The following is a 27410-nucleotide window of genomic DNA, read 5'->3' as shown; positions in this document are numbered from 1 at the left end:
GAGCGGCTAGGAGGCCGGGCCAGGGAAGGAAGCGCGCGGCGCGCCTTGTCCCTGACGGCGATCCGTAGCGCTGGGAGTCAGCGGCGGAAACATGGCGGCCGTGTCGGTCCTAGCGAAAGTTTCTACCGAGGCCTTGCGGTGCTAGTGCGGGAGGCCTCGGGCTCACGTCCCCACATCACCTCCGCGTTCTGGCTCGGAGGCTCCGCGCCCTTTGGCTCTGCGAGCTTCGCAGCGGAAAGAGCGAGGCTCGCTGGCGACCGCTGACTCGGGTAAGGGGCATCCGGGAGCCGAGGGGCGGCGGAGGGCTGGGGCGCCGCCCAGGGTCCGGCTGAGCCGGCCAGGCCCCGCCCCGTCGGCCTCCTGGTGGGATCGATGCTCGGGGGCTGGCGACCGCCAAGGGAGGGCGTGCCTCGGTGTCCCGCCTCACCCTGACCCGGGAGTCGCGTGGTGTCGCCTCGTCCCAGAGCTAAGGGGTAGCGGAACAGCCAGGGTCCCGAGCCCACTTCTCCATCTCTCGCTAGATCGAGCCCTAACGGGAGAGAAGTTACCATAGCTGCTCAAAAAGGAGAGTCCGAGTTGCCATTCTTCTAGTTAAGAGGTGGGCCGAAAGAGTTATTAGCAGGAACTCAGAGAAACTAGGCTGCAGGTCTCCAACTCCTGACGGCTCAGTGTTGTTCTTTCAGGTTTGGACATTTCCCCTACGAGGAACAGACATAGATTTCCACTGAAGGATTATGAAAGCGATACATTGTGTCTTGAAGTCCATTGTCTTAGGACACCATGAGGGCACTTTTCTGTTTTGGAAGAAATTTGGTGAATTAAGTGAAGGTTGGAGTAAAGCCAAGAGCAGACAAGCCAATGATTCCTGGACTCTCACTTAAGTACTAGTGCTAGCTGTGGCTTATTAGAAAGTGGTTTATTTTATCTGCATTTCTTAAGTAGTTTTTTCTATTATTAGTCAGTCTCCTCTCCCCGCCCCCCCCCCTTCGGAATTGAATGTTAACTTGATTACAGACTGCTGGATACTGAGCGTGCATTGTGGAAGACAGATCTCCCCAGAGACTTTGTGACCTGTGAAGAATGCAGACATTAAACAAATGGTGAAGAAAAGAGTAGTTTTACTTTTCCATTTCAGAGAGAGTGATCCGAGAGGCGATTCTCCTACGAAAAGAATTGTAAGCCCACACCTGAATGAAGGGTTTGACAGATAAAGGGCAGATAGGGCTAGGAGGAGGAAAAGGAATATGTCCAGAGAGGGCACGCCATTTCTGTAGTTCATAATTGAAGTGTAGTTGGAATAAAAGTGAGAGGAAGAGCAGTAACAGATGGGGCAGTTATTCCTGTCCACTGTGTAGCACTTTATAAAGGCACTGAAAAGTTTACACTGTAATACTGTGAGGGGTGGAAAGCCAATAGAGAATTTTGCATAGTGGAGCATAACACGATAAAATTCGGGTCTTAAAAACACACTTTAAGAAGGGCAGAAGTTGATAGGGAAGGGAAAAAAAAAAAAAAGGAACATGTTTAAGAATGAGGTCATTGTCACCAAAATTTAGGTGGTGATTTTTTGGCGGATAAGAAGTAGTAGAAATGTGAAAGAGATGCTTAGGGAAAGAGAAATCAAGAACGTGTGAGGATTAACTCATGGGTCAAGAAGTGTGGGGGAAGGTTAAAGGAGTAGATAGGACTATAGTGGGGTCAAAGCCAGCGCCTCCCCAATGCTAAGTATGCTTTCTGAGTTATGACCCCAGCCGGAGATCTTTCTAATGGACTTTAGCAGTGACTTGCTCATTGACTCCATTCTGCTTTTATTTGCCTCTGGAGTCTTCCATCAAATCATTAGGGAAGGCAGCTCAAGTAAAAACAGTCACAATGCTTTTAAAATTTGTTTTCATTTCTAGTTAAGGCTATTTTTAAAAGTCAGAATGGGTAAAAACCTTTAAAACTAAGGCTCATAAGAATGTGACTGCACAATATTTCATGGTACAGCTGTAGTTCTTTTTCAAAATTACATAATATATGGAAGCAATTTAGATTGCTCAAAGCCTAGGGTTGGGATTAAGCATGGGTTAGCAATGAACAACTTTCAAGAGAATCATGGAGAAAGCACTGACTTGTGAAAAAAATATGGATTCCTAGACTTTAGAAGCCAAGGGAAGTTTCAGAAGGCGATAGTACTCATCAGTATGAAGGCTTCTAAAGAAAACGTGGAGACTCCTGTAAGGATTCCATCATGTTCAGGAACTTGCGGATCATTCTAGAAGTTGCCAGAGCAGTTGCACTGAGGGAATCACACCTTTCAGCATTTTGAAGTGAGTGTATGAGAACTTGATCAAACATTAGCTGTGAGGAGGGAGGAAACTGAATGTGGTAGACAAGATGGGGAGAACAAAGATTTTTTTCTGTTGTTTCTTTACCCATTGGTAGTTTTAAAAGCCGACCTAGTAAGTGAATAAGCACTTAAGTACTAGTGAATAAAGCTTAAGTACTAGTGAATAAAGGAGAAAAGAGAGTTTGGAGAGAGAATGGCGTTCTGGAACAGGAAGGATTTATACAGGGAAGGGGACTCTGGCTGACATGCAGAGATGCAGAGAAAGGTGGATTTGTGCTATTGGGAACCTAAGGAAGTTTCTTTTTTATGACCTTATAGGAAGCAGTCATGTGGCTAAAATACAGTGAAATGTGAGTGTCAAGAGGGTGTTTCCTGAGTGTGCAGTGAATTTTTTTTTCTCCCTCTAGTAGTACTTATTTTAATCCTACAATCTACCGCCAGCATTTAAGTCTTTCCCTCTCTTTCTCGCTCTGTGTAGTATAGGCATAATATTTTATGAATTTTTTTGTAGTCCAGATCTTATCGGTTTGTTACACTTTTGTTTGTTTGTTTTTCCGAGACGGTTTCTCTGTATAGCCTTGGCTGTCCTGGAACTCACTCTGTAGACCAGGCTGGCCTCAAACTCAGAAATCTGCCTGCCTCCGCTTCCCAAGTGCTGGGATTAAAGGTGTGTGCCACCACGCCCAGACAGTTTGTTACACTTATGAAAAAACATCCACTATAAACAACAACAACAAAATACCAGACATTTTCATTAATTCCACATGGCAAGAAGTGCTTTCATGGAAACCCAATAGAGGAAAGTTACTTTGAATATCTGATGAATAGATTTATAAATAAAAATATGTTTTGGAACATAAGAAAGTAGATATAGAAATAGCACTTGAAATATGCTTGGAATCCTACAGTTGTCTCCCAGGCATTGCTCCCCAGCCAAAGGCTGGGTAGAGGTTAATTCTAAGTTAGCTCATGTGTCTGGTGAGAGTGCCTTTTAGTGCATCTCTATTAGGAAAGTTTAAATAAACTGATCCCCTATGTGTGGGTTTGGTGATGTGGTTCAAGCCTAATGCCTTGTTCATCGTAGGAAAGCACTCTTAGCACTGATATGTAGCCCTAGACCACAAACTATTTGTTTTCTGAATATATGAGTTTTTGAGTGTTATATGGCTAAGCTATTGCAATAGATCTGTTCTTACAGTATACTGAAGAACTACCTACTGGATGGATCAGTACTTGTGTGTGTGTGTGTCTGTGTGTGTGTGTTCATACACAGCTCAGTGAGTGCATGTGCAATGGCATTCTTGTAGAGGGCGGAGGACAACTTATAGGAGTTGGTTCTCTTCTTCCACCAGACCGCCATTGCACCTCAGTCATTGTACTTATGTAGTCAGGCTTCACAGGTGAGCTAGCTCATTGACCCTCACAGTGTATTTTTTTTTTAACCATTTTTGTATTTTAAGTCAAAGTTATGGGAGCACTTAGGTTGAAATAATTATTTGGGTCCTAGAAAATAATTGCTGTAGTGACTTTTTGAGAAGGTAGACTTGAAGTTTTCTTACTTTACCATGAACACTTACTGGTAAGCGGTCCAGTATTTGGGTTGTCAGTAAGAAGTTCAGCAATTGATTTACTAAATAGATGATCTATATATTTGAGAAGTAAGTGATTAACCCAGTGATTTATTTTCGTAGGAGTGAAAGCACAAGAATTATGGTGCAGCTTTTGGGACTGAATAACCGTATATAGAGTTAAATGTTATATAGAGTTAAATGTTACTTCTAGTTAAGAATTAGCTAAACAATATAAAGACTGATATTTTATAGCATTTTAGAATGGTTTTGTAAAAAGATGTGGCGGATTACAGTAGTAATTCTCTGTGTCCTAGTGCTTTCCAATTAGAAGTAATAGTGAAGCCCTTCATTCCATTTGAAAGGTGAGTGAGATTTCAGTGTGTCAAAGGCAAGTGCTTATGATCTCAACTCAACTAAATATTCAAATCGGGATAGGTTAGACAACTTCAGCATTAACACTGGTTAGTACTGACAGAGAAGACTCCACTTACACTTCATGATGCAATTTTATCAGTATGAATAAAGATCACGGGCATTTTCCTTTGTGTAACTTGCAGAGTTTGTATGATTATTAAGATATATGCAATTAGGATTTGAACTGGACGGCAGAAAAACCTTAGTTTTTCTCTGATTCACTTACTTAGTATAAAGAAGATGGCACAAAATATTATATATACTTAACTGTGAAATATCTTTCCTTCTCTTTAGGTCATTACAAAGAAAACTTCTGAGAGAATGTTGGAGTAGGCATTACCAACACCTTGGCTTTATTGAATGAAATACAGGAAGTTAATTTTTGTGCCTCTTGGGACCCTCCAGTGCCAGATTACATGTGCAGATCACTGCGATACTGTGTTAGTCATTGTCTCTATCTAGCAATGACTAGGCTGGAAGAAGTAAATAGAGAAGTGAACATGCATTCCTCCGTGCGGTACCTCGGCTATCTAGCCAGGATCAACTTACTTGTGGCCATATGTTTAGGCCTTTATGTAAGATGGGAAAAAACAGCAAATTCCTTAATTTTGGTGATTTTTATCCTCGGCCTCTTTGTTCTTGGGATCGCCAGCATACTCTACTATTACTTTTCAATGGAAGCAGCCAGTTTAAGTCTCTCCAATCTCTGGTTTGGATTTCTGCTTGGCCTTCTGTGTTTTCTTGATAATTCATCCTTTAAAAGTGATGTGAAAGAAGAAACAACCAAATATTTGCTTCTGACATCTATAGTTTTAAGGATATTGTGTGCTTTGGTGGAGAGAATTTCTGGATATGTCCGCCATCGGCCTACTTTACTAACCACAGTGGAGTTTCTGGAACTTGTTGGGTTTGCCATCGCCAGCACAACTATGTTGGTGGAGAAGTCTCTGAGTGTTATTTTGCTGGTTATGGCTTTGGCCATGCTCATTATCGACCTGAGAATGAAGTCTTTTCTAGCTATTCCAAACTTAATCATTTTTTCAGTATTGTTATTTTTCTCTTCATTGGAAACTCCCCAAAATCCAATTGCTTTTGCATGTTTTTTTATTTGCCTGGTAACTGATCCTTTTCTTGACATTTATTTTAGTGGACTTTCAGTAACTGAGAGGTGGAAACCTTTTCTGCATCGTGGGAGAATTTGCAGGAGACTTTCTGTGCTTTTCACTGCAATGATTGAGCTTACATTCTTCATCCTTTCAGCATTTAAACTTAGAGACACTCATCTCTGGTATTTTGTGATACCAGGTTTTTCCATTTTCGGATTTTTCTGGATGATTTGCCATATTATTTTTCTTTTAACTCTTTGGGGATTTCATACTAAGTTGAATGACTGCCATAAAGTGTATATCAACCACAGGGCAGATAACAATAGCCTTGACAGAATCATGGCATCCAAAGGGATGCGTCATTTTTGCTTAATTTCAGAGCAGTTAGTTTTTTTTAGTCTTCTTGCAACGGCAATTTTGGGAGCAGTCTCCTGGCAGGTAAGCTCATGGGTTTTTGTTTATTTTCTTATGTCAGTGCTAATGATAACTGATACGATCCTAGGTAGAGGTGCTAAATGCTGACGATCTCAGGATACCTATGCCCTTAAAAGCAATTCTTTCTGTAATGACAGGAAGAGACTAGCATGAAAAGAATTTAATCATAAACTGTTTCTATTGTAACAAACTATATAATTTGAGTACTTCAGTTTGGGATGTGGGCATACAAGAGCAACTCTTCTTGGTGCAATTCTTTGCTTTGTACCAATGTGTTGCTGCTACGTGTACTAGAGATGGAAGTGTTAACGGGAGCTAGAAAGCCTTGCCTGGGCATGGGGCTTCTATTCAGTGTGGGCTGCCGGCCTCAAGGAATCTGTGTGGGAGTCAACCCCGTGGTGAAAACTTCCGCAGGGCAGCTTCCTCATTCTGCCAGCTTGCTGTAGCTAGGGACTTTCAGAACTAAATGATGTCGGAACTCTGCAAGAACTTACCTCCTCTTCTTCTTTCTGAGTTGGCCACTTTCCCAGTCATAACTACATTTTCTCTGCCAAGTCAGCTTCATTCCTGCAGGGCTCCTTCCCAGGGCATGAAATTCTGTTAACCAAGTCCTTTCTTGGTCACTAGATGTTTTTTCTGCTCTGCATATATCAGTGGATTTCAAGTAAAGTATGTGTACCAATGGGAGTGAGTACACACAAGCTTTCTAAGGAATCTCTCAGCAAAGATAATGTCAGAAAAATCAATCTCCAGGTTGTAACTTTCAGTGGGATTGTTTCCTAAAGTTGACCTATTTGAGAAAATCATTCAAGTTGACCCTTAAGTGGTATCTCATTTGGGTTTTAATTTATAGGTGCCTAATGAAAGTTGTGTCATTTTGTATGCTCTTACATTTTCAACATATTTTCAAATATCCCTTCGAATTTCTTCTTTGACCTCTGGGTTATTTTTGTCTTTATTGTGGGAAATCTTAATATTTGTGGATTTTCCAACATCAGCCTTGTTGATTTTTGATTTATCTTTATAGTTGGAAGACACAATTTGTATGAATTTAGCCTTTTAACAAAGACTTGTTTATGATCTAAAAAAAGGTTAGAGTGCTATTGAGCCAAGTCAAGCTGGGTAGTGATGTTCTTATATCAATATCCTTGATGGTTTTCTATCTAATCTATCAATGTTGAGAGATATTAAAATGTGTACTTCCTCATTTAAGGCATTATTAGTGTGTGTGTTTGTTGTGTGTGTGTACGTAGGTAGGTATAGGTGTAGATGTGCATGCTGCAGAGGCCAGACAGGCGTTAGAGCTGTGTTTGTGAGCCATCTGATGTAGGTTTTAAAACTCCTTGTTACTTGATTTTTATCACGATAGATGGCATAGTTTAGTAGTTTCAATAAAAACTCCATGACCTGCCTGCAAAGCTTAAAACAGTAACTGTAGAAAAAGTGTGCTGAACCTTGTTCTTGGTCTCTGAGCATTTGAGTCACGTGAAATCTGTTTACGTTCTGAAGCCTGGGAGTCAGTGATTGGGGGGGCAGTTAGGATTATACTTTGCTAAAAGTCTCATGGGATGACCTGGGATTCAGTGATTGGGGGGGCAGTTAGGATTATACTTTGCTAAAAGTCTCATGGGATGACCTGGGATTCAGTGATTTGGGGGGGCAGTTAGGATTATACTTTGCTAAAAGTCTCATGGGATGACCTGGGATTCAGTGATTGGGGGGGCAGTTAGGATTATACTTTGCTAAAAGTCTCATGGGATGACCTGGGAGTCTTTGGGGGGGCAGTTAGGATTATACTTTGCTAAAAGTCTCATGGGATGACCTGGGAGTCCTCGTCAGCAATACACCTGTTAAATGCTTGTTAATTTAGCTCTTCAAAACTAATGTAAACCCACCTGGATAGATTTACATTTCCCAGTTGGCTGCTACTTGATAACAGTTGTACGTGATGTTGACATTTTGCCTTACAGAAACTTAGACTTTTCAGCATAGTTTTTGCTTAATTGATTATAGAAAGATTCCAAACCCTTTACTCTACCCAGTATTCTGTGAAGTGTAACTATACTTAGAGCAAAAAAGAAGAGGAGGAGGAAGAAGAGAAGGAAAGGGAAGAGGAAGGAGGAGGAGGAGGAGGAGGAGGAGGAGGAGGAGAAATAATAATAGTACTGAAAGAGCATCATTTCTACACGTGTCTATGAAACCCTTGTCTCTCAATCTCACACACCCTTTAACCTGTATGTGTGAGTTCTCCGTGGACTTCTGCTAAAGTGCAAATAACATTCATATGAAACATAATTTGGGAAACACCCACTGGTTCTACACAAGTTGCAGTTATTCAAATGATTCAAATCAGAACATTACACAGTGAAAGGGAAACAATTAAGGCCTTCATTGAGGAAAACTATTTTGGAGAGAGTGACATTGCTAATCCAATTACATTCTCAGCTATTACAAATTATTTAAATTGGATCTTAACAGATATTTAAATTGAACTATTTTTACTTAACATTTCTAAATATTGTTCCTAATATTCTCATTCTTTCTCTCTCTCGCTCTCTCTCGCTCTCTCGCGCACATGCACACACACACACACACACACAACCTTACCACATTTCTGTAAGAATAATACTGAAGTGTTAAACTTTTTTTCTTATATTTCATTAATTTATCCTTTAATTGATTTCTACTGGAAAGTTTTTCCACTGGTTGGGTGGGGACAGACCTAATCCAACAAAGAAAAATAAGAAAGAAACTTTTCAGCAGATGAGTTTGTCAGCTACTGTCAGGATACATAAAAGTAGAGATGACATAACCAACTCCTCAGTTATTTTTCTTTTATGACTTTTTAAAAAAATTTTAACTAAGAAGTTGTCACAAACTCCATTTAAGTAGATTTGATTTTTGTTAGTTTTTCACTCTATTATTGTCAGAATGGGTCAAGAGTTTCATTCCAAGTTACTTTCATTAAAGAGCTGGAATTTCATATTAGTTACTGTTGTGGTTCATAATCTCACTCTTACTTTGAGAGGCACCTGACAGCTGCTGTTTCCCAGTTTGTATTATGTTCACTGCCTGCTGTTTGCTTCTGTCTTAAGCTTTCCCTTTAAATAAGTCAACTAGAAAGGCACAATAGCATAGCATACCTAGTGTTGCTTTTATGGCAGTTGATAAGAAGGCTAAAAGGGAGACTGAATCCCACTTAAAACCCACACCATTTTTAGACATATTTAGACATGCTCTCTGAAATATTTCACTTAAACTTTCATATGCCTTCCTTTGCTAACCACTGCCATTTGAAGATTCCATGGGGATTTGATGCAGCTTTTTGTGGAAGCCCGTTTCACACCAACTAGAAAATCCATAATACAGCTAATTTCACTGTAGGTGAAAGAGGGACCAGTCCTGAATATGATGGAGTCATAGTATAAGCCTTGCATTCAAAGAAGTCTGTCAGTACAGCGCAACTTCACTTCTAGCAAGACAGAAGGGCCGGCCTGTCATCACTTAGCATGGGAGCGGGACTTTCCACTTTGCTGCTGAATTAGAAGTTCAGTGTTTCCATCTGTTCGTTTGTTTGTTTCACTTACTTGCCTCAGTTTAGGTTACAAAGGGGACATTATTTTTGTTTAAAGCCAAAATTTTATCAATTTTTCTAGAAACTGTAAAACAGGATGTCCTATGTGTTCCTGTGGCAGTGACACACAGTAGGAAATGTATAAAGAAAATGACATTTATTTTTGCTGTGTTAAGATTGGGAAGTCCTATTTCAGTAGTAGAAGTTGGGGGAGGCGGTGTGAAAGGGAAGGGTTTAGACGTGTCTTTCACAGCTTTGAATCCTTATGTAAGAGTCATTCATTCATCTGTGAAGGTCTATTGTAAGTTCTGTATCCTTACACTTGCAGTTAGTCCTCATCTCCTAAGATTGCTGTACTGGGAATGAAGTTTCCTGAGTATGCTTTGAGGGAACATATTGAAACTACTTCAGAGCAGTAGATGTTTTTCCCTCACTCACCCACCTGAAACAGTGGTCCAAGTAGTGTTTTCTTCATAAAGTATGACTGTGATACAGTTCCCAACAGATAACTTCTGAGCAGTGTATTGTGAGCATCATAGCATACACTTTCACAAATCTAAATTATGTGTCACTTACTCTGCTTGGCCTATTGATGCCATCAGCAAACAAAATGTGGGGCTCTTGCTGGTAAATGTGACCTACCACTGTAGGGGAAAGAGGGACGGTCCTGAGTATGATGTAGTAAACCTTTTAATATGTAGGAAGCACAGCTAAATATGTGGACCACTAACACTCATTTACTGTTGGCTGTGTGCTGCTATATGTAATTTTAGGACGGACAGTACAGGTTTATTTACATACAGCAAAACAATGCGCTATACTATGTTACAAGACAGTAGGAAATGTTCAGTTCCATTATGATCAATGGGACACGAATGGATAACTTGTTTACATGCACAGAATTGGTGTATATGGCCCATAATTGACTGCAATATTGTTACTATGTGCATAACTATTGTTTCCTCTTCACCTGATTCTCCATCCTTTCCTTGTGTGATAGTGTATGCTGCTAATCAGGGTAGAGGTAGGTGGACCTCCATGTGTTAGAGTGACAAGTTACAGTCAAGCTAAAACAACATCCTGAGACCCGGTTTCAAAGAACAAAAATGCAAAACAGCTCACCAATCAATGAGAAAAAACCTACTAGAATATCTTCTCTATTTTAATAAGACCTGCCCTTTGTAAACTGTCCTGTGTATGTATAAGTGTGTTGAATTCTTGCAACTGCTGGAGGTAGCTATCATTACTGTTCGTGATGAGGAAGCTTGGCCGTTGTAGCTGCTTTGAATCGAGGAAGCCTCCACTCAGCCTTTACTCTCCAGGGCTGTTGTCCTTGCTTTCCTTGCTTTCACACCCGGCAAGGGCAGAGAATGAATTACTTCATCTAACTGCTTTGTTGGTTATAGGGAAGCATCGGTAAGACTTGCTTGAGATCATTTCTGGAACTGTGATTTCACTTTTTAAAGCTTTGCATTTTTTGTGTGTGGTTTTGTCTCTTTTGAGAGCACTCAGTCACAGGATAGATTTCTAATGCTTTTATTAGGACATTGATGATTGTACATCAAGTCTCCTATGTAATAATCATTAGACATTTAGATAAAAATATAGTTCTTTAGATTTCTATTCTTTTGCTTCTGATTACTTCGGAATTTTGTTGAGGGCTAGAGAGATATGGCTTTGCTATTAAAAAGTGATTACTAGCCGGGCGTGGTGGTGCACGCCTTTAGTCCTAGCACTTGGGAGGCAGAGGCAGGCAGATTTCTGAGTTCTAGGCCAGCCTGGCCTACAAAGTGAGTTCCAGGAGAGCCAGGGCTATACAGAGAAACCCTGTCTCAAAAAACCAAAAAAAAAAAAAAAAAAAAAAAAGTGATTACTATGCAACCATGAAAACAAGAGTTCTGATCCCAACTTGACAAATACAGTGTTTCTCAAACCCCTATGAGTCCAGCTTCAAGGAGTCTGGCTTTCTCTTCTGGCCTATAAACACATAGGTACATGTAATTGCACACACATGTACACATACACTCACAGCTACATATAAACTAAATTTTTAAAAGATAAAATCTTTTGTGTAGTTATTTTTAATTCAACAAGCACAAGCACTTTAATCCAATAAGAAGAAACAAAATGTTTTGAAATTATGTGACATGTATTACATAAGAAATATGTATAAATTATACGGCAATTATATAAAGTGTAGTATATTTACACTGAAAGGATTTTTAATACCATTAAGCTGGCAAATGGAAATGTAAATATATACAAATTAATGGCCTTCCAGAAATGTTATATATTACCCCTTTTAAGTAAAAAGCAGGCCTATATGTACACACAAATATATATTTGTGATTAAAATACTAAAAAAACATTATGTGTATATTTTGTTTGCATACATGTCTGTGAACTATGTGTGTATCTGCAGAGGTCAGAGGAAGGTATTAGATCCCATGAAGCTGGAGTTACAAAACATCGTGAACTCTTTTGTGGGTGCTGGGAATTGAACGTGGATCCTGTGCAAGAACAAGTGTTCTTAACTGCTCAGTCACCTCTCTCCAACCTCTATGTTTATAACTATGTATACATATATATGTGATATATGTTTTATATTATGAAGTATGGAGATAGTCTAATAGACTATTTGAAGGGATTTAATCATTTATACAGTTCATATTTTGCAATGTTCATAGCTGATTATTTTACACTAAATGATCATAACGTGCTATAATCTATATTATAAAATTGATAAACTACAATGTACCAAATTGGTCAGTGTATCTGTTTTTTTATTATGAATACATTTTCTCCTTTTGCTATGATGAGCCAGTCCTTAGGGTTGACATTTTTTCCTGCATATAGGCCAATTATTTATGCAGCAATGAAAGAATATGGAATCGTGCCAGTATTAAAAAGATATAATAAATGGGTACTTCCCTCCTCCTGCTTTTTAATATTTAATATTTTTATTATTTAATATTGGCTTTTAAAATTCTTTTCTGTCTGCCAGCTGCTTTAAAGATATTTAAATGTGCTTAATATTTTTTGTTGTTATGATGTGCAATTTAGACAAATTGAGTTTGGGGTTTTTTAAAGGTTAGTTATTATATAAAAATGAAATTAACTTTTACTTGACTTTCCTTAAGGTTTTATTCTCCTAGTTTCTGGATGCCCTGAACTCTTCATGGGACTTGATAGTGAGTCTTTCCTGAAGCACCCTCTTTGATAAAGTAGTAGTCATGGTATTTGGAATAATGATCCACATATGGGTTGAACATGGAGAAATGGTTTTTGTTTTTTCTCTTTCACATCAGAGTTGTTACATTTTTGTTTTCAGTTTGGATGGAAGGTTATTTAACAAAATTTTAAAACTATGTGCTGTGTTTTGCTACAATTTCTAAAAAACTTAGAGTTCTGTCATTGCTCTGGTAATTCGTCTGTGTCTGCAGATTGTGCTTTTACTTACGATAGTTTTAGATTATCAGTTGTGTTTTTACTTAGTGAAAATAGCGGTTAAAAACTGAGTCAATACACATGCATAGAAATATCCACAAACTGTGTAACCTGTTTTTTGTATTTCTTCCAGCCAACCAATGGAATCTTCTTGAGCATGTTTCTCATTGTCTTGCCGCTGGAGTCCATGGCTCATGGGCTCTTCCATGAACTTGGCAACTGCTTAGGGGGAACCTCTGTTGGATACGCTATTGTGATCCCTACCAACTTCTGCAGGTACTGTCATCTGCTATACTCAATAGTAACTGCTTGAGTGTTGGCATTGTCTCAATGATTTTGGTAGATTATTTTTCCACAACTTTATTGCTGTAGAATATAGTGCTCTTACAATTGTTCCTTGTGTCTAAAGCTAGGCTGTAAGTGATAATGTAGTTTTCAGGATTAAATATCAATACCTTGATAGATACGTCTAGCCTTGTATTTTAGCTAGGCTCAGAAAGTCTGGGTGAGCTTGAAAGGACAGGCTCCTCCTCAAATGGAGTGTCATGAAAATCCCGTGAACACCTCAGGGTCTTTATCTAAAATAATAATGGGAATATCTCTCGTCTTGGAGGGACTATTTGTAGAGCTGGTATGATTTAGGATGTAGAAATACTCTGGTCTATGAAAAATTCTGTACAAAAATGAAAGATTAGTAATTGAATCTATTAAAAATTAATTTTATTATAGTTTCATTCTTATAATTTTTTACCTTGAGTTAGTAAATTTGGAATGCATTACAAAGATCCTGTGTTTTTCACTACAGAAATTAAATATGAGATCACACTATATACTGCTTCCCCTGTTTTATGTGTAAACTTAGTTTTCTCAAGAAAATGTCCTTTCCTTTGTTCTTGAAACAGTTTGTACAATCTTGATTTTAAAAATTTTTATTCAGTGTCTGTCACGAGATAATGTTATCAGCCTTACAAATAAGAAATGCAAGTTTTAGAAACCATGCTTTGATTTTTTCTAAACTTAACTGTTAACATGAAAGGAACTACAGGAGAGAAACCTGCCCTTCAATTAGCATGGTTGGTGATGGATAGTCATTCTAGATGATGGATGAGAATGTAATAGAATACTTCTTTTTAAAGATTTATTTATGTATTTTATGTCTGTGGCTGCTTTGTCTGCATGTACATTTGCACACCAGAAGACAGCTTGAAACAGTTATGAGCTGCTGTGTGGGTGCTGGGAATTGAACTCAGGTCCTTTTGAAGAGCGGTGAGTGCTCTTAACCACTGAGCCATCTCTTCAGTCCTGTACTATGAGCAATCTAAGCTTATCCCTGACTAGTTTACCAATAAATGAGACTCAGACTATGGTTATTTTATTTGGCTTTACAATTACTGAAGGTCACCCCTAATCTACTCTTCTAACTGCAGGCCTGGCTACCTCCCCAGAGGTGTACCCCTAGATACTTGCTGTTTCTCCTGGTCATGTGCTCATGGCTTCTTTCTGACATCTTCTTTCCTTCTGATCTCTCCTCCTCCAAGCAGGTCACTCCTAACCCACCTACCTCTGAACCCTCCAGTAATTGGCTGTAGCCAGTTACCCTAACCAATAGTTTTAAATCAAGCAACAAGGTAAAGTTCAGTCTGTTCGTATTGGCAACTCAGGGAAAGTCCTCTTATCTTTCTTGTCCTGGTGAGTAGTTATGTATCTAAATCAATTTCTATCGCAACCTAAAATTACCGTCTGAGACCCAGAATAGCTTCTTAAATCCTAAACAACTTAAGCTTTAGTCTTCAACCCCAGCAGAGGCCTGAGAAGAAAGTAAATATTACTTGTATGCAGGAAGCACAAGGATGTAGCTCCTTCCAAAAAAATAAAATGGCAGAGACAGCTGACCACTTGGACAGTCCCCAGGATTCTCTATAGTGCTAGAACATGTGTCTTCAGCCTTCTGGCCCAGAACATCTGACAGATCGTTTGTGAAGCAGGAATTATGAAGGACTTGCTTACCCTGTCTTGGAAGAGCTTGGAAAGCAACTTCCAGAATTCTGTCTACAGATAAAGTTAGAGCATTTTCTTTCCCAGTGGCTAGTTTGCCACAATTGAATTAACTCCATATGGAGGCCTTTCGAAGCTATCATCTGTTTCTAATTTGAGTGGAGCTACTGCCAGAAGCTGCTATGTCCCAATGTCAAAAAGGCCTTACCTTGATAGAAAACATCTTAAATGCCGCCTGCTGTGAGTCTCTGAGGTTTTGAGTATTATCTATCTATTCATAGCATATCTGAACAAGCAAATGTTGCTTGTCTCCAGCTTCCTATTATCTGTATAACCCAGGATGTATATCTGTAATAATCCAAACGAGAGTTTAATATGTCTTGAGTTTGATTGACTGGCTAGTAACTTGCATTGCTAAATTATCCTAAACAGTTAGTGAGAGCAGCTATAAAAAGGACTGGGATTAAAACTTGTACTTTTAAATGAGTTGCATAGGCACAATGCCTATCTAAGAGCTGAAACATACATATATTATGTTGTAACAGAATTAGTCTTAAATGTGTCTCAATATACAAAGATTTATACCAATGAAAAACCTTAAACCTGTATCAATAAACAAAAATCTGAACCAGTGTAACAAAATATAACCTTATTATTATATCATCATACAAAATTTTGTACCAGTGTAACATTATGGCTATAAAATGCTTTTGCTTTAAGAGTAAATTCAATAATCTACATACATTTGTCTAACTTCTTATAATATTTATATATCCCCCTTCTCCTTTCAATCCCCTTTCCCTTACCTAGGAAAGAAAGATAGAAATCCCTGAGTCTATGCTTTCTATTTTATTTCCTCCTTATCCCAAACCATAATTATTTGTAATATCCCTTAAAATGACAATATATCTATAACTCATAAAATAACCAAAACCATCCACCCGAACTTAAGGGCCTGGAGTGTCATTCTTCTTGTAATGCTTCCTGCTGATTTGTGGCAAAGAATTCCCTTTGGGAGAGACCCAGGGAAATTAGAAAACTGTTAAGAGTTAAGACTATAGCAAAGGCTATAGCTTTTATTGTCTAATCTCTGTATGCTGAGAAAGTGCAAGTGTAATTGAAGTCCTGATTGGAACAGTCTGAAAGGCTGGACCAAATGAGCTAGCTAAATATTTCCTAGAAGCAAGGAAACAGCTTCCATGCAGTTGAGGTAGGATCAGGCAGGGAGCTGGAACAACAGGTCTCTCATCTCAGCATCCCAAGGCTGAATTCTGTCAGGGATTTTCATCTCCTATTTTCATCTTCTATGTCAATTTCTCATCTTCTATTCTGCAATATACAAACTTTACAAGGAACACATAGCTCTGTGAAGACATCTGTATAAAATATGCAGGTTGCTCAGAGCAATTAAGTATGATTTCCTGCTCTTTCTTTGAACAGGTAAAGAACAATTGCGTTTCTTTAGAAGTTAGTTTGATCACATAATCAACCCACAATATAAATCTCCATTCATGCCATATGAAAGAATGGTGTGCAGTAATAGTCCTGAGAATTTTGTAGCCCACAAGACTTACTGGTCATGCAAGACGAAGAAGTTCTGACTGGAGCCATATATATGTCCCAGTCAGATCCAGAATAAGATTTTCTAAAAACCAGCATTTTTTTTTTCTACTTTTGCAGCCCTGATGGCCAGCCAACACTGCTTCCGCCAGAACATGTACAGGAGTTAAATTTGAGGTCTACTGGCATGCTCAATGCCATCCAAAGATTTTTTGCATATCATATGATTGAGACCTATGGATGTGACTATTCCACAAGTGGGCTGTCTTTTGATACTCTGCATTCCAAACTGAAAGCTTTCCTTGAACTTCGGACAGTGGATGGACCTAGACATGATACATATGTTTTATATTACAGTGGACACACCCATGGCTCAGGAGAGTGGGCCCTCGCAGGTAAGTTTACTTTTGTCCATTGTGGAATATATGTATTCATGGAATATTTACATAGAGACATTAAAGTTCTCCGCTCCCTGCGGCTTCACAGATGACCAAGGTTATATGGTTCCTTTTAATTTTGCCAGGAATTCCTACTTCATTTTAGTAAGCTACAACTAGGATATGAGAATGGTTTCCTGTATAGTTTTTAGAGGGAAAAATAAAATGATTGACTTGAGACTTAGAACCTCTCTGCCTTTAAAAGTATTTTCAAAATCATTCCACATCGTAATACCTTTTAGAAGCTGATAAACTCTTGACTAATACTTCTTAGTGCTTACATGTTCTAAGTTCAGATGTTAATAATGTTTTCACATGTGAAGTATTACTGGACTTAGAGTGTCAGGCCATGCGGTAGGAAAAAAAAAAACAACTTTGGTTTACCTGTATATGGAAAAAGAAAATACTTTATTTTCAAGACAGGTTCCAAAGAAGTATTTCATGAGTTGTTTAGTCTTCCTAATGATAATAAAGATTTCATTACTTGTAGACTTTGTTTTGTGGATTATTACCGGCCCAGAACCTAAGAGAACTTAGGATGTAGTAGTAGGGGCATCCTTAATTAATGCCTAGGTATGAAAATTCATGACATATATTATGAAAAAGTAAGACAGTTTTCTTTATTTTAGATTGAAAATATATCATTTAGATTTAGATCCACCCTAGTTTTAAATTGAGATCAAAACGATAGTCATAAAATGTAAGCTTAGGCATTGTGATGTCTGAACGTCACTGCCAACTGTCTTGATTTAGTAGTGAGCAGCAGACTAGGAAAGCACCTCAGGGTGTGCTTTATGGCATTTCCAGAGACGAGGATCCCTAGGCCCAAGGAGAATGTCCATGAGTGTAGGTGCTGCAGCCTGATGGTCTGGAGGGCTGAGTGAAGTAAAAAGGAAGGAGCCAGGCAGCCGAGGTAGTTTGCTCTGCTTCTGCACTGTCAGGAATGAGTCGCTCTGCGCTGCTGCTCCAGCAGTACTCACGGAAACCTCGGAACCCAGGAGCCAAGAACTTCTGGACATTGTTTCTGTCCTAAGCCTTGTCACATAGATGCAAAGATGATCATACCTACACTCAGTGGGAGACACCACGCCAGACAGAGACAGGGCTGCCAGTAGGAAACAGGCCTAGATAGCAGATGGCTTTAAGCCCGCTTGTGCCCACTAGTTTCATGTCTGACTCGTGACTGAGGTTATATCATAAAGGAAAGCAGACTTTTAGTTTTGTTTTGTTTGTTTTTTTTTTGCAATTTAATATTAAGTAATGCAATGGCTACTTTAGGAGTAAAGGCAAACATTGGACACATTTAAGTATCAGTACTGTGCCTAGTACTTAGTACACATAATTAGATGTGCTTTTCCTATAGTCTTCAGTCTGTTGTCACCTTACAGTTTTCAAAGGATGAAGTGGAAGCTGAAGGCAGTATGTAACTTATTCTGATCATCCCAAGCTCTGCCCAACGCCTGGCATATTTTTTACTCTGTCTCACGTTGCCACCATCGCAGTCAACACAGTTCTAAAGAAGTGGCACGCCCTGGTTAAGTAGAGAGTTTGCTACCATGGCTCACCATTGTAAAGAAACATGAGTAGGCTCACACGTTCATTTCCTGTACTGTAGCTTTGGAATGACAGTCCAGAAAAGAGCTTTCTCTAGGTGGGGAATAGGGCTCTGTATCTTCCAACTCAGAGCACGCTAGAAAAGTCCTAGTCCTTTCAAAACCCTACAGAATAAAATTTCAGACTAGAGGAAGGAACTGAATGTTATAAATGCAATATGTATAGTAAACATTGTAAACTAACTTTATTGAGTATCCACAAACCTTAATTTAAATGTACTATAAGACATTATTATCTCTTTCTGTGTTGCTCGGTCTTGTCTGTAGTATGTGGACTCAAAATGATCTTCCTGACTTTGCCTCTTGAGTGGAGTCTAGCACTAGAGGTGTGCCCCTTCACACTCAAGTGGCTAAGAAAATAATTTTTGAAATAAGTTTTTAACGTGTACTTCCATTAAGGATTAAACCTAATATAAATGTTTTTCAGAAAGGTTGCATTTTCTTCTTAAATATTTTAAAATTTATTTCAAGCCCTTCTTTAAAAATAAATGCTACACATTCATCTTAATAATACTTATATCACCTTTCTCTTTTCTGGAAGGAAAAAAAAGATATAATAGAGAGCATCTAAATTCGGTATTGTTGAGTTTTAGAAACTACAAGAAAACCAAGGAAAAGCTACTCCCAGGCTTCAGTGCTGCTCTACCTCTTGTTGATGCTACAAGAAAATGAGGCTAGAATGTGCCGACGTGCTGAAATAGCCTTGAGTGCCATGCTAGGCATGATGTTCTGTGCAGGGTGGAGTTTGTGTCATTGCTTGTAGTCTATGTGTTCTATCTAGTCCGGTGTCCAGAGACATATAATAGGTCTGGAAATTATGAAAACTTAGCTTGTGGACGTTTTCTGAAAAACTGGAAGAATACTAGATAGAAGTACATGGGAACATGTATTGAAGTCTTGTCTCGAAAACATTTTGCATGAGTGCTAGAGCAATGTATACGTCGCGTGCATTCACTGCCTTCCTCGTAACCAGCTGATGATTGGTTATACATAGATACTGTGACATAGCCTGACTTGTGAAGTCCTAGTACCAGCAGAGTTGCAAATTATAAAAGATACTCTTATTACTTTGATAGTTTAGCAAAGATGATACTTTCTCTTAGTAGAAAAATGTATTCTAAAAATAGTTTGTTGGATTTTTGCTAGTAATTCCAGCATGCTAAAGCTTTTTCTGATTGTGAAAGTATCAGTTGCTCTGTGGAGAGTACTAGCAGGCTTTGCAACAGGCCGAAGAAATGAAAAGATAAGAATGAAATTGATTCTGCCTGCCTTTGGTATGGGTGCTGGACAGAGACTTCTGGAGTCTCACATCAGCTCCCATGTTTTGTAACATTGAAGCACAGTTTTGGAAAGAAGTAGTCAGATAAGAAACAATTACCTTAGTCCTGTTGGCACAACAGAGCTGAGGCATATTACAGTGGGCGGCAAAGTCCATACAGTTTATCCATACCATGGGGTCTGTTGACTTACAAACAGTGCTCGAGACAAGGGTCTACGGATAAAGATGGAGATAAGTTTAATGCTGGCCCCAAACACCATAGAGGCCACGCACACTGTTGTAAAGTACAGAGAGCATCTCCCGCAAGGATGGCTTTTATGGCCTAGAAGTAAAGGGAAAGAGTCTGGGATAAACAAAACATCAATTCTGGAAGATACGGGTAAGGTCTGGCTCATCACACAGATCACCGGGGTCTAAACTGCATCCATTGCCAGCATTCCAGGAGGAGGACAGGTCAAACATCTCTTTCATTTGAAAGGCGTCTCCAGTGCTTATGTGCATGCACAAGCACATTTTGCCCTCTACAGTTGCTCCATTTAAAATTTATGGAAAACAGAAAAAAAGTGTTTTGTGTTGGGAAAGGCAACAGATTTCCAAATACCCAGTAATACCTCCTGCTATAATTTCTGCAGATAAGCTTCTGTGTTGTACCTTGTCCTTATGATAACATAAAAATTCCCTCATAAAATTTTTGTAAGTTTTATTTTATTCTAAAATTTTCTTAAGATTATTCTATAGTTTATTTCCATTCCCCTTGTTTTAGAGTTTGTATTACCTTAGCAGTGGTTAATGTTTGTAAGCTCGCCTCTACTTCTGGTCTTTTCTTGGGATAGGTTACTAGAATTAAAATGATTGTGCCCTTTTACCATTGAGACAGCCAGGGATAGAATGTGGTGAGGACAGCTGCCTCAGGCACAAAGCTGAAGGGAGAAGTATGCAATTCTTTAATTTCTTGTACTTAGAAAGACGAAAAACTCTACCAAAAGACTCATAAAACTGACAAAAATTTAGCATGTTAGCAGGATTCAAACCAACATAGCTTTTTGTGTATCAGTAGTGAACTCAGTCTAGACAATATCACTGACAATAGACTCAGAAAATAAAAAGAGCAAAACAAAACTGTAGGACTAATCTTACCTAAGGAAGACAAAGACTACCTATAATATACAGCTAAGAAATCAACTACAGAAAGCAGTCGAAGATAGGAAATTCTATGTCCATAGATTGAAGAATTATATCATACTGCAAAAGCAATCAACAGATTATTCCAGTTCCCAGTAAAATACTAATGAATTTCTTTATAAATAAGAAAAAAATCTAAATCCTAAAATTTGTAAGTGAGGACTCAGTAAAACCATGGAACTAGACATTTTGTAGGTAGAAATAAGGATATATTGAGGACCTCAAACTGCCAGAGCTGTTGGAGGGTGGGTAGAGAGAATAACTACTACAGAAACGGCCTTGCCAATTTTATGGGGACCAGTTGTGTGTGTGGGGGGAGGGGCAGTGGCTGACAGAGAAGTCTGGGAGTTTGAGTAGCTGGCAGTTGGGTGGGGGTCAGAATAGCCTGGGAGCTGGTGTGGGGACTTTGCTCTGTAACAGGCTTGTTTGAGTTAATCAGGTACTAGACAGCCTTCTAGGGGTAGCTGGCCTCGGGGAGGTGGATGGGGCAAAGGATAAGGGAAGACATGACTTTCCTGACAAGCTTTACAAGGGTTCTGACAAGTGCTGGGTTTAAATTTTGTTTGTCTGCTCATCATTCTTCTGTTTCCTGGGTCAAAATCCAGCCAAGGAATAAGCATAGACATCAGGACATCAGCGGCAGGCAGCAGTGCCCAGCAAACAAAATTCACATGAAAACACAAATACTTTAATAACCAAGCAGGCTGAGGAAAAAGAGAGCTGCCTGTAGTCTGTAGTATAGGTGCTGGAAGTGTAAACTCTGTTCTATCTATCAGCTTTGTATCTGCAGCAGTGACTCTTCCTTATCAGCGTGGCTTGGAGTGCTGTGCATCCATGGTGTTTCCTTCTAGAGACTGAGAAGCCCAGCACGCCCGCAGCAGTTAACAGCGTGCTCGCTCAGTTTCTGTGTCGTTTAACAGCCCCCAGTATCTCCTCCTGCCCCTCTCCTCGCTTCCCTCCCATCTCTCCATCCTGTCTGTATTCTTAAGAGAATATTTTCGATGCCTCTGCACTCTGAAGTCCAGGTAACCTCAGAACCTGGAAGGGCTGTTGTGTTGAATTTTGGCATTATTAAGCTGTTATTACTCAATTTGGGGGAAAGTTTCCTTCATTTATTAGGTGCCTACTTTACTTAAGAACGTAAAGAAAACTTGGGGTTTTTTTTTGTTTGTTTGTTTTTGCAATGCTATATATAACAGGAATTAATACATTATGTCTGTATAGGGCCAGTTTACTATGTTGAGTTGGCATTGTCTAGAAATTAAAAACTACATTAGATAGTTTAAATTTCATTTTTTTCCAATTTGTAAAAAGGCTATAGCCTGTCTAAAATATGCAAGGTTTTATCTGCGTGGATGAGATCATAGAAACTAATGAAGTCTTTTTTAAATACTGGGGAAAAAACTTATTCATAATAATAAATATAATATTTTAATGTTGTATTCTTTAAAAAAATGCAAAAATCCACAGTGAGCCAGATAGAAACATGTTACTTTAGAGTGTTGGACCTGGGGGATTTCTGTGTTCCTTCGGGGGTTTTTCAGGTATAGCTCTGCTTTATATGTAAACACACCCAGAAGTTCTTCTCCAGGCTTAGGAAGCGCTAAGGATTTCTGAGGAGTGGCCCTGGTCCTCACTCAGGAGGGCCTGCTTTTGAAGGCACAGGTGGATTGGATTACCAAGTGATTTTTGTATAGAGCAGTTATTTGGAGACATTTACATCTTGGGCTGTAGAACCCCTGTAATCACAGTAGCTGTGAAAAGCAATACAAAACAAAACTGGAAAAGGTGTGGTTGTATTCAAGTGTTCTTTGTGGGAATAATCATGAAAATGGAATTTTTCTATATATTTAATGTTTCTTAAAACCTCCTTTTGATTTTTTTCCTATGTAAAAATGTAATATCAATTCTCAGGTCATAAAAGCCAGGTGACAGCTTGCATTTGGGATTAAGAGCTCTTGTTTCTACCCAAGTTTAGAATGTTTGCTTTGCTGCAATTTTACTTTTCTTTTACTAAATTTATGTACAGAGAGTCAGTCTCTAGCTTGCAGTAGTTCGGCGTAATGAGTTTACAGTGGTGCAAAAGCCGGATGTAGTCACTGAAAGCATTTGTTCTGTTCTGCTGCTTTCCCAGGGCAGCAGTGTGACATAATGCAGGGATGCTGCGTAGTGTCAGCTAGCCTCAGACCCTGCCAGTCACAGTCACGATGATAGACAGCTAATGCTCAATGGAAAGTATTGTGCCGCTTGGCTTTCCTGTTTATGTTTAGTAGGTAAGGTATGTTGAATGCAGTTTCAACTTACAGTGTTTAAAAAATAACTTAGATTTCTCTTTGCAAATCAAGGAACATATTAGGGCTCAAATTATGTTTTAAAAAAGTATCTGAAAACATACTTTTTAAAAAAATACTTTTTTTTAATAATTCAGTTATTGCCCCTTCCCATTCTGCCCTCCCACAGTTCTTCATGTAATTTCTCCTCCCCCTGTCTCCAAGAGGTTGTTACCCCCTCCTCAGTGCCCCCCCCCACTCCCCCTTGAAAGTTAGACTCCTCTTTTCCCACTGAGGCCAGACCAGGCAGACCTCTGCTGTATATGTGTCCTGAGCTTTGCACCAGCTCGTATATGCTGCCTGATTATTGGTGGTTCAGTGTCAGAGAGATCTCAAGGGTCCATGTTAGTTGAGACTAGTGGTCTTTCTATGGGGTTGTCTTCCTCCTCAGCTTCTTCCAGCCTTTCCATAATTCAACTACAGCAGTCCCTGACTTCAGTTTAATGGTTGGGTGTAAGTCTGTCACAGTCATCTGCTAGTTGGACCTCTCAGAGGACAGCCATGCTAGGCTCCTGTCTGTAAACACACCATAGCATTAGTAATAGTGTCAGGCCTTGGAACCTCCCCTAGAGATGGATCCCAATTTAGCCTGTCGCTGAATCTCTTTTCACTCAAGCTCTTCTCCATTTTTGTCTATGCAGTTCTTTTAGACAGGAACAATTCTGGGTCGGGGTTTTTGACTGTGGGGTGGTAACCACATCCCTCCACTTGATGCCCTGTCTTTGTGCTGGAGGTAGATTCTACAAGTTCCCTTTCCCCGCTGTCAGGCATTTCATCTAAGGTCTCTCCCTTTGAGTCCTGAGAGTCTCTCACCTCTCAGGTCTGTGGTGCTTTCTAGAGCCCCCCACCCCACTCCCATTCATTCTGCTCACTCTCAGGGCTTCTCTCCTGTCTCCCCTTTCCCCATACCTGATCATAGTCCCCTCTTCTCCTCCCTCTCTCTTCTCCCACCCATCTCCCTTCCTTCCTTTGCCCCTATGATTGCTTTCTTCTCCCTCCCAAGTGGGATTGAAGTGTCCTCACTTGGGCCCTTCTGCTTTTTAACCTTCTTGAGTTCTGTGGATTGTATCCTAGTTATTCTGTATATTTTGGCTAATATCCACTTATCAGGAGTATATATCATGCATATTCTTTTGGGTCTGAGTTATCTCACTCAAGATGAGATTTTCTAGTTCCATCCATTTGCCTACAAAACTCATGATGTCCTCATTCTTAATAGCTGAATAGTATTCCATTGTGTAAATGAACCACATTTTCTGTATCCATTCCTCTGTTGTGGGGACATCTGGGTTGTTTCCAAATTCTGGCTACCACAAAGAAGGCTGCTATGAACATAGTGGAACATGTGCCCCTGTGGCATGGTGGGGCAGCAAAGATACTTTTTTAAAGGTATCTCTTTTTTTGTTATCGCTGTTGTTTAAGTATTCTAAAAATTTAAAGAAACAGACTTAAGAAACCACCGCTATAGCAACTGTATTCTTGTCCACAGGTGGAGACATACTTCGCCTTGATACGCTTTTAGAATGGTGGAGAGAGAAGAACGGTTCCTTCTGTTCCCGGCTTATCATCATCTTAGACAGCGAGAATTCAACCCCATGGGTGAAAGAAGTGAGAAAGATTAATGACCAGTATGTTGCAGTTCAGGGAGCTGAGCTGGCGAAGACAGTAGATATTGAAGAAGCTGACCCGCCACAGCTGGGTGACTTTACTAGAGACTGGGTAGAATACAACTGTAACTCCACAAACAACATCTGCTGGACTGAGAAGGGGCGCACAGTGAGGGCCGTGTATGGCGTGTCAAAGCGCTGGAGCGACTACACGCTGCACCTGCCGACAGGAAGCGATGTGGCCAAGCACTGGATGTTACACTTCCCTCGGGTTACGTATCCGTTAGTGCACTTGGCCAACTGGTTATGTGGCCTGAACCTCTTTTGGGTCTGCAAAGCTTGTTTTAGGTGCTTGAAAAGGTTAAAAATGAGTTGGTTTCTTCCTACAGTGCTGGACACAGGACAAGGCTTTAAACTTGTCAAATCTTAATGTGGACATCAAGGAAGGCTATTATTGAGAGTTCATGTTACCATTTATCAGTAACTTGCCATTTTTTGTATGCTGTATTTTTATTTGTGGAAAGTATCTTGCTACATTTGTAGCTGTTCTCACTTTGTCTTTTCTTAAGTAATTATGGGATGTGGAAGATATTGGGAATATGCATGATTTTATACTAAAAGTATATGGAGGGTCATGAAAATGCTGAATGTAAATGTGTAAGAGATGTTAAAAGTAACAGTGCACTTTCAAATAACTTTCCATTTGTCTCCAATGAAAAGAAACACAGTTGTCTGTGCTCTGGAGTGGCCAATGGACAATTCCTAATGCCTTATTTTCTAGGCACCCGTTAGAGAATGTAGACCAGACAAGTGTGTTTTAAGAGAACTACCAGTTTACTTAGTAGGAGATTCTTTCATGTGTGTGATTCATATAGGTTTGGCCCCAGGACTGTTTGCAGAAGTATAAATACTTGGAGCAGGAAGAGACCTGCTCATAATGACTGCAAAATGCCCTTTTACCACCACACCCAGATGTCTTGGCTATGACCTTTACAGTACAGCAGAAAAGCCCCAACTGCCTTTGAGATGAAAGCATTGTTAATGTAGGTAACAATAAGAGCTTACATGCTACAAAGTGTTCCTTCATGGTTAGTGAGGGACTTTGAAAATACTGGTAAATTTAAGAGTCCTTCTCAGGGTAATTTTGTTTTCTTAATGAGTAGTATTTCCAGCTACAAATTCCTTTCAAGTAAATTGCCATTCTTTTCAAAAAGTACACACTTACAAAAATAAATGTATCAGTTTCTCATTGACCGATTCTTCCTGTCTTACGTATTTATGAGGAGTTAGTACTCTGCCATGAAAGTTGCTTTTCAGTCCTATTGTAATAACTTTTTTCTGCTGAAGGTCAAGGATGGGAACAGATCATTTTGTTGTTGTTGTTGTTATATACCTGTATTGTATTATGTAAAAAAGTATTCATTTTGGCAGTTTTAGGTAAGCATAATGGTATGGTTGTAATTTGTAAACTTTAATTCAGTGTTTTGTTGGAGTAAAGTAGGCGCTGATCAGGATATCTCCTTAAGAGGTAAGTCACTTCCTGTCCCCTTCCAATTATCCTTACATTCTAGATTTTCATCTTTGAAAGAGGGAGGTATAATTAAAGTGGAGATTAGACTTTGTTACCATGGTGACTTCTCACCGTTGAAGCCATTTTTCCATGCCCAGAGAGGGAAGGTAACGGATGCATCTACCATTTTCTACCAATGACTTGAAAACTGACATTTTATTTAGAAAGAAGTCACACCATCAGGGAACTTGTATACTGTTATCTATGCAGCATTGCTACAGCCTATTTCTATGTTTTGAATATTGTACTCTTAATACTTTGAATAATATTTTGTTAAAAATTAATTTTTCATTTAATGTGAAATTAAGAGTTCCTGAATATTTTACTGTATTAAAAGTGGAAGTTATACAAAATGCCTTTGCTTTTAGAGTTTATGTTTGGTGGCATGTTGATTTGAAAATATTTCCTTATTCCAGAATACTGAAGAATTGATACAATATTGAAAGTTAGTGGCATCCTATATACAATATTTTTTTTAAAAAATGAATCTTGTTTTACAACTAGAAATACAGATAGTAAATTTCACTGAATAAATCATTCATTTGTGTGCATCTTGAATTTCAGATGGGTGCCATTTCACATCAGTTTTGTATAATTTTTAGGTTCTTCAGGTCCACAATTAAATAAGGAAACTAGCGTTGAGATGTTACCTTGCTGTGCACATATCTGTGTATCAGGAGCTAGGCTCCCCTACCTAAGTGGAAAGGCATTGCTCTCTCTAGCTCTAATCCTACAATTCCTTTCTTCCTTTCCATATGAAACAACTCTATACACAGCCATGGGTATTGTCTATGATCTAATTATTCTAAGTATTTTTCTGTGATTGATTTTATTACACCTTCCCAAATGCTCTTAATAATTTAACATAGAAATTTGTATTTTATAAATTATGAAACTAAGGCAGTGGACTCTTACAAAAATGACAGAATAATAAACTGCTCTGAAGCTAATTTGAGAC

The 27410-nt window shown here is 39.1% G+C and overlaps 1 protein-coding gene across 4 annotated transcripts; it reads left to right on the top strand.

The window, feature by feature from the left end:
• Tmem168 (transmembrane protein 168) lies at window positions 1-27410 on the top strand. 4 transcript variants are annotated; one of them, XM_006504952.4, is made up of 7 exons: window positions 184-269; window positions 1015-1175; window positions 2140-2312; window positions 4612-5861; window positions 13013-13155; window positions 16555-16829; window positions 24765-26805. In XM_006504952.4, exons 4-7 carry the CDS (start codon window positions 4734-4736, stop codon window positions 25310-25312), a joined length of 2094 nt encoding a protein of 697 aa, XP_006505015.1. In that variant the 5' UTR covers window positions 184-269; window positions 1015-1175; window positions 2140-2312; window positions 4612-4733; the 3' UTR covers window positions 25313-26805. The 4 variants fall into 4 exon arrangements, 3 of the variants coding, with proteins under 3 accessions (NP_083266.1, XP_006505015.1, XP_006505016.1); XM_006504953.4 differs by lacking the exon at window positions 1015-1175 and having other exon boundaries at window positions 188-269; NM_028990.5 differs by lacking the exons at window positions 1015-1175; window positions 2140-2312 and having other exon boundaries at window positions 1-269; window positions 24765-27410.

The sequence above is a fragment of the Mus musculus genome, chromosome 6 (assembly GCF_000001635.26).
Source record: "Mus musculus strain C57BL/6J chromosome 6, GRCm38.p6 C57BL/6J".
NCBI lineage: Eukaryota > Metazoa > Chordata > Mammalia > Rodentia > Muridae > Mus > Mus musculus.
The sequence above is the reverse complement of the archived record's forward strand: the minus strand, read 5'-3'. Positions and strand labels throughout refer to the sequence as shown.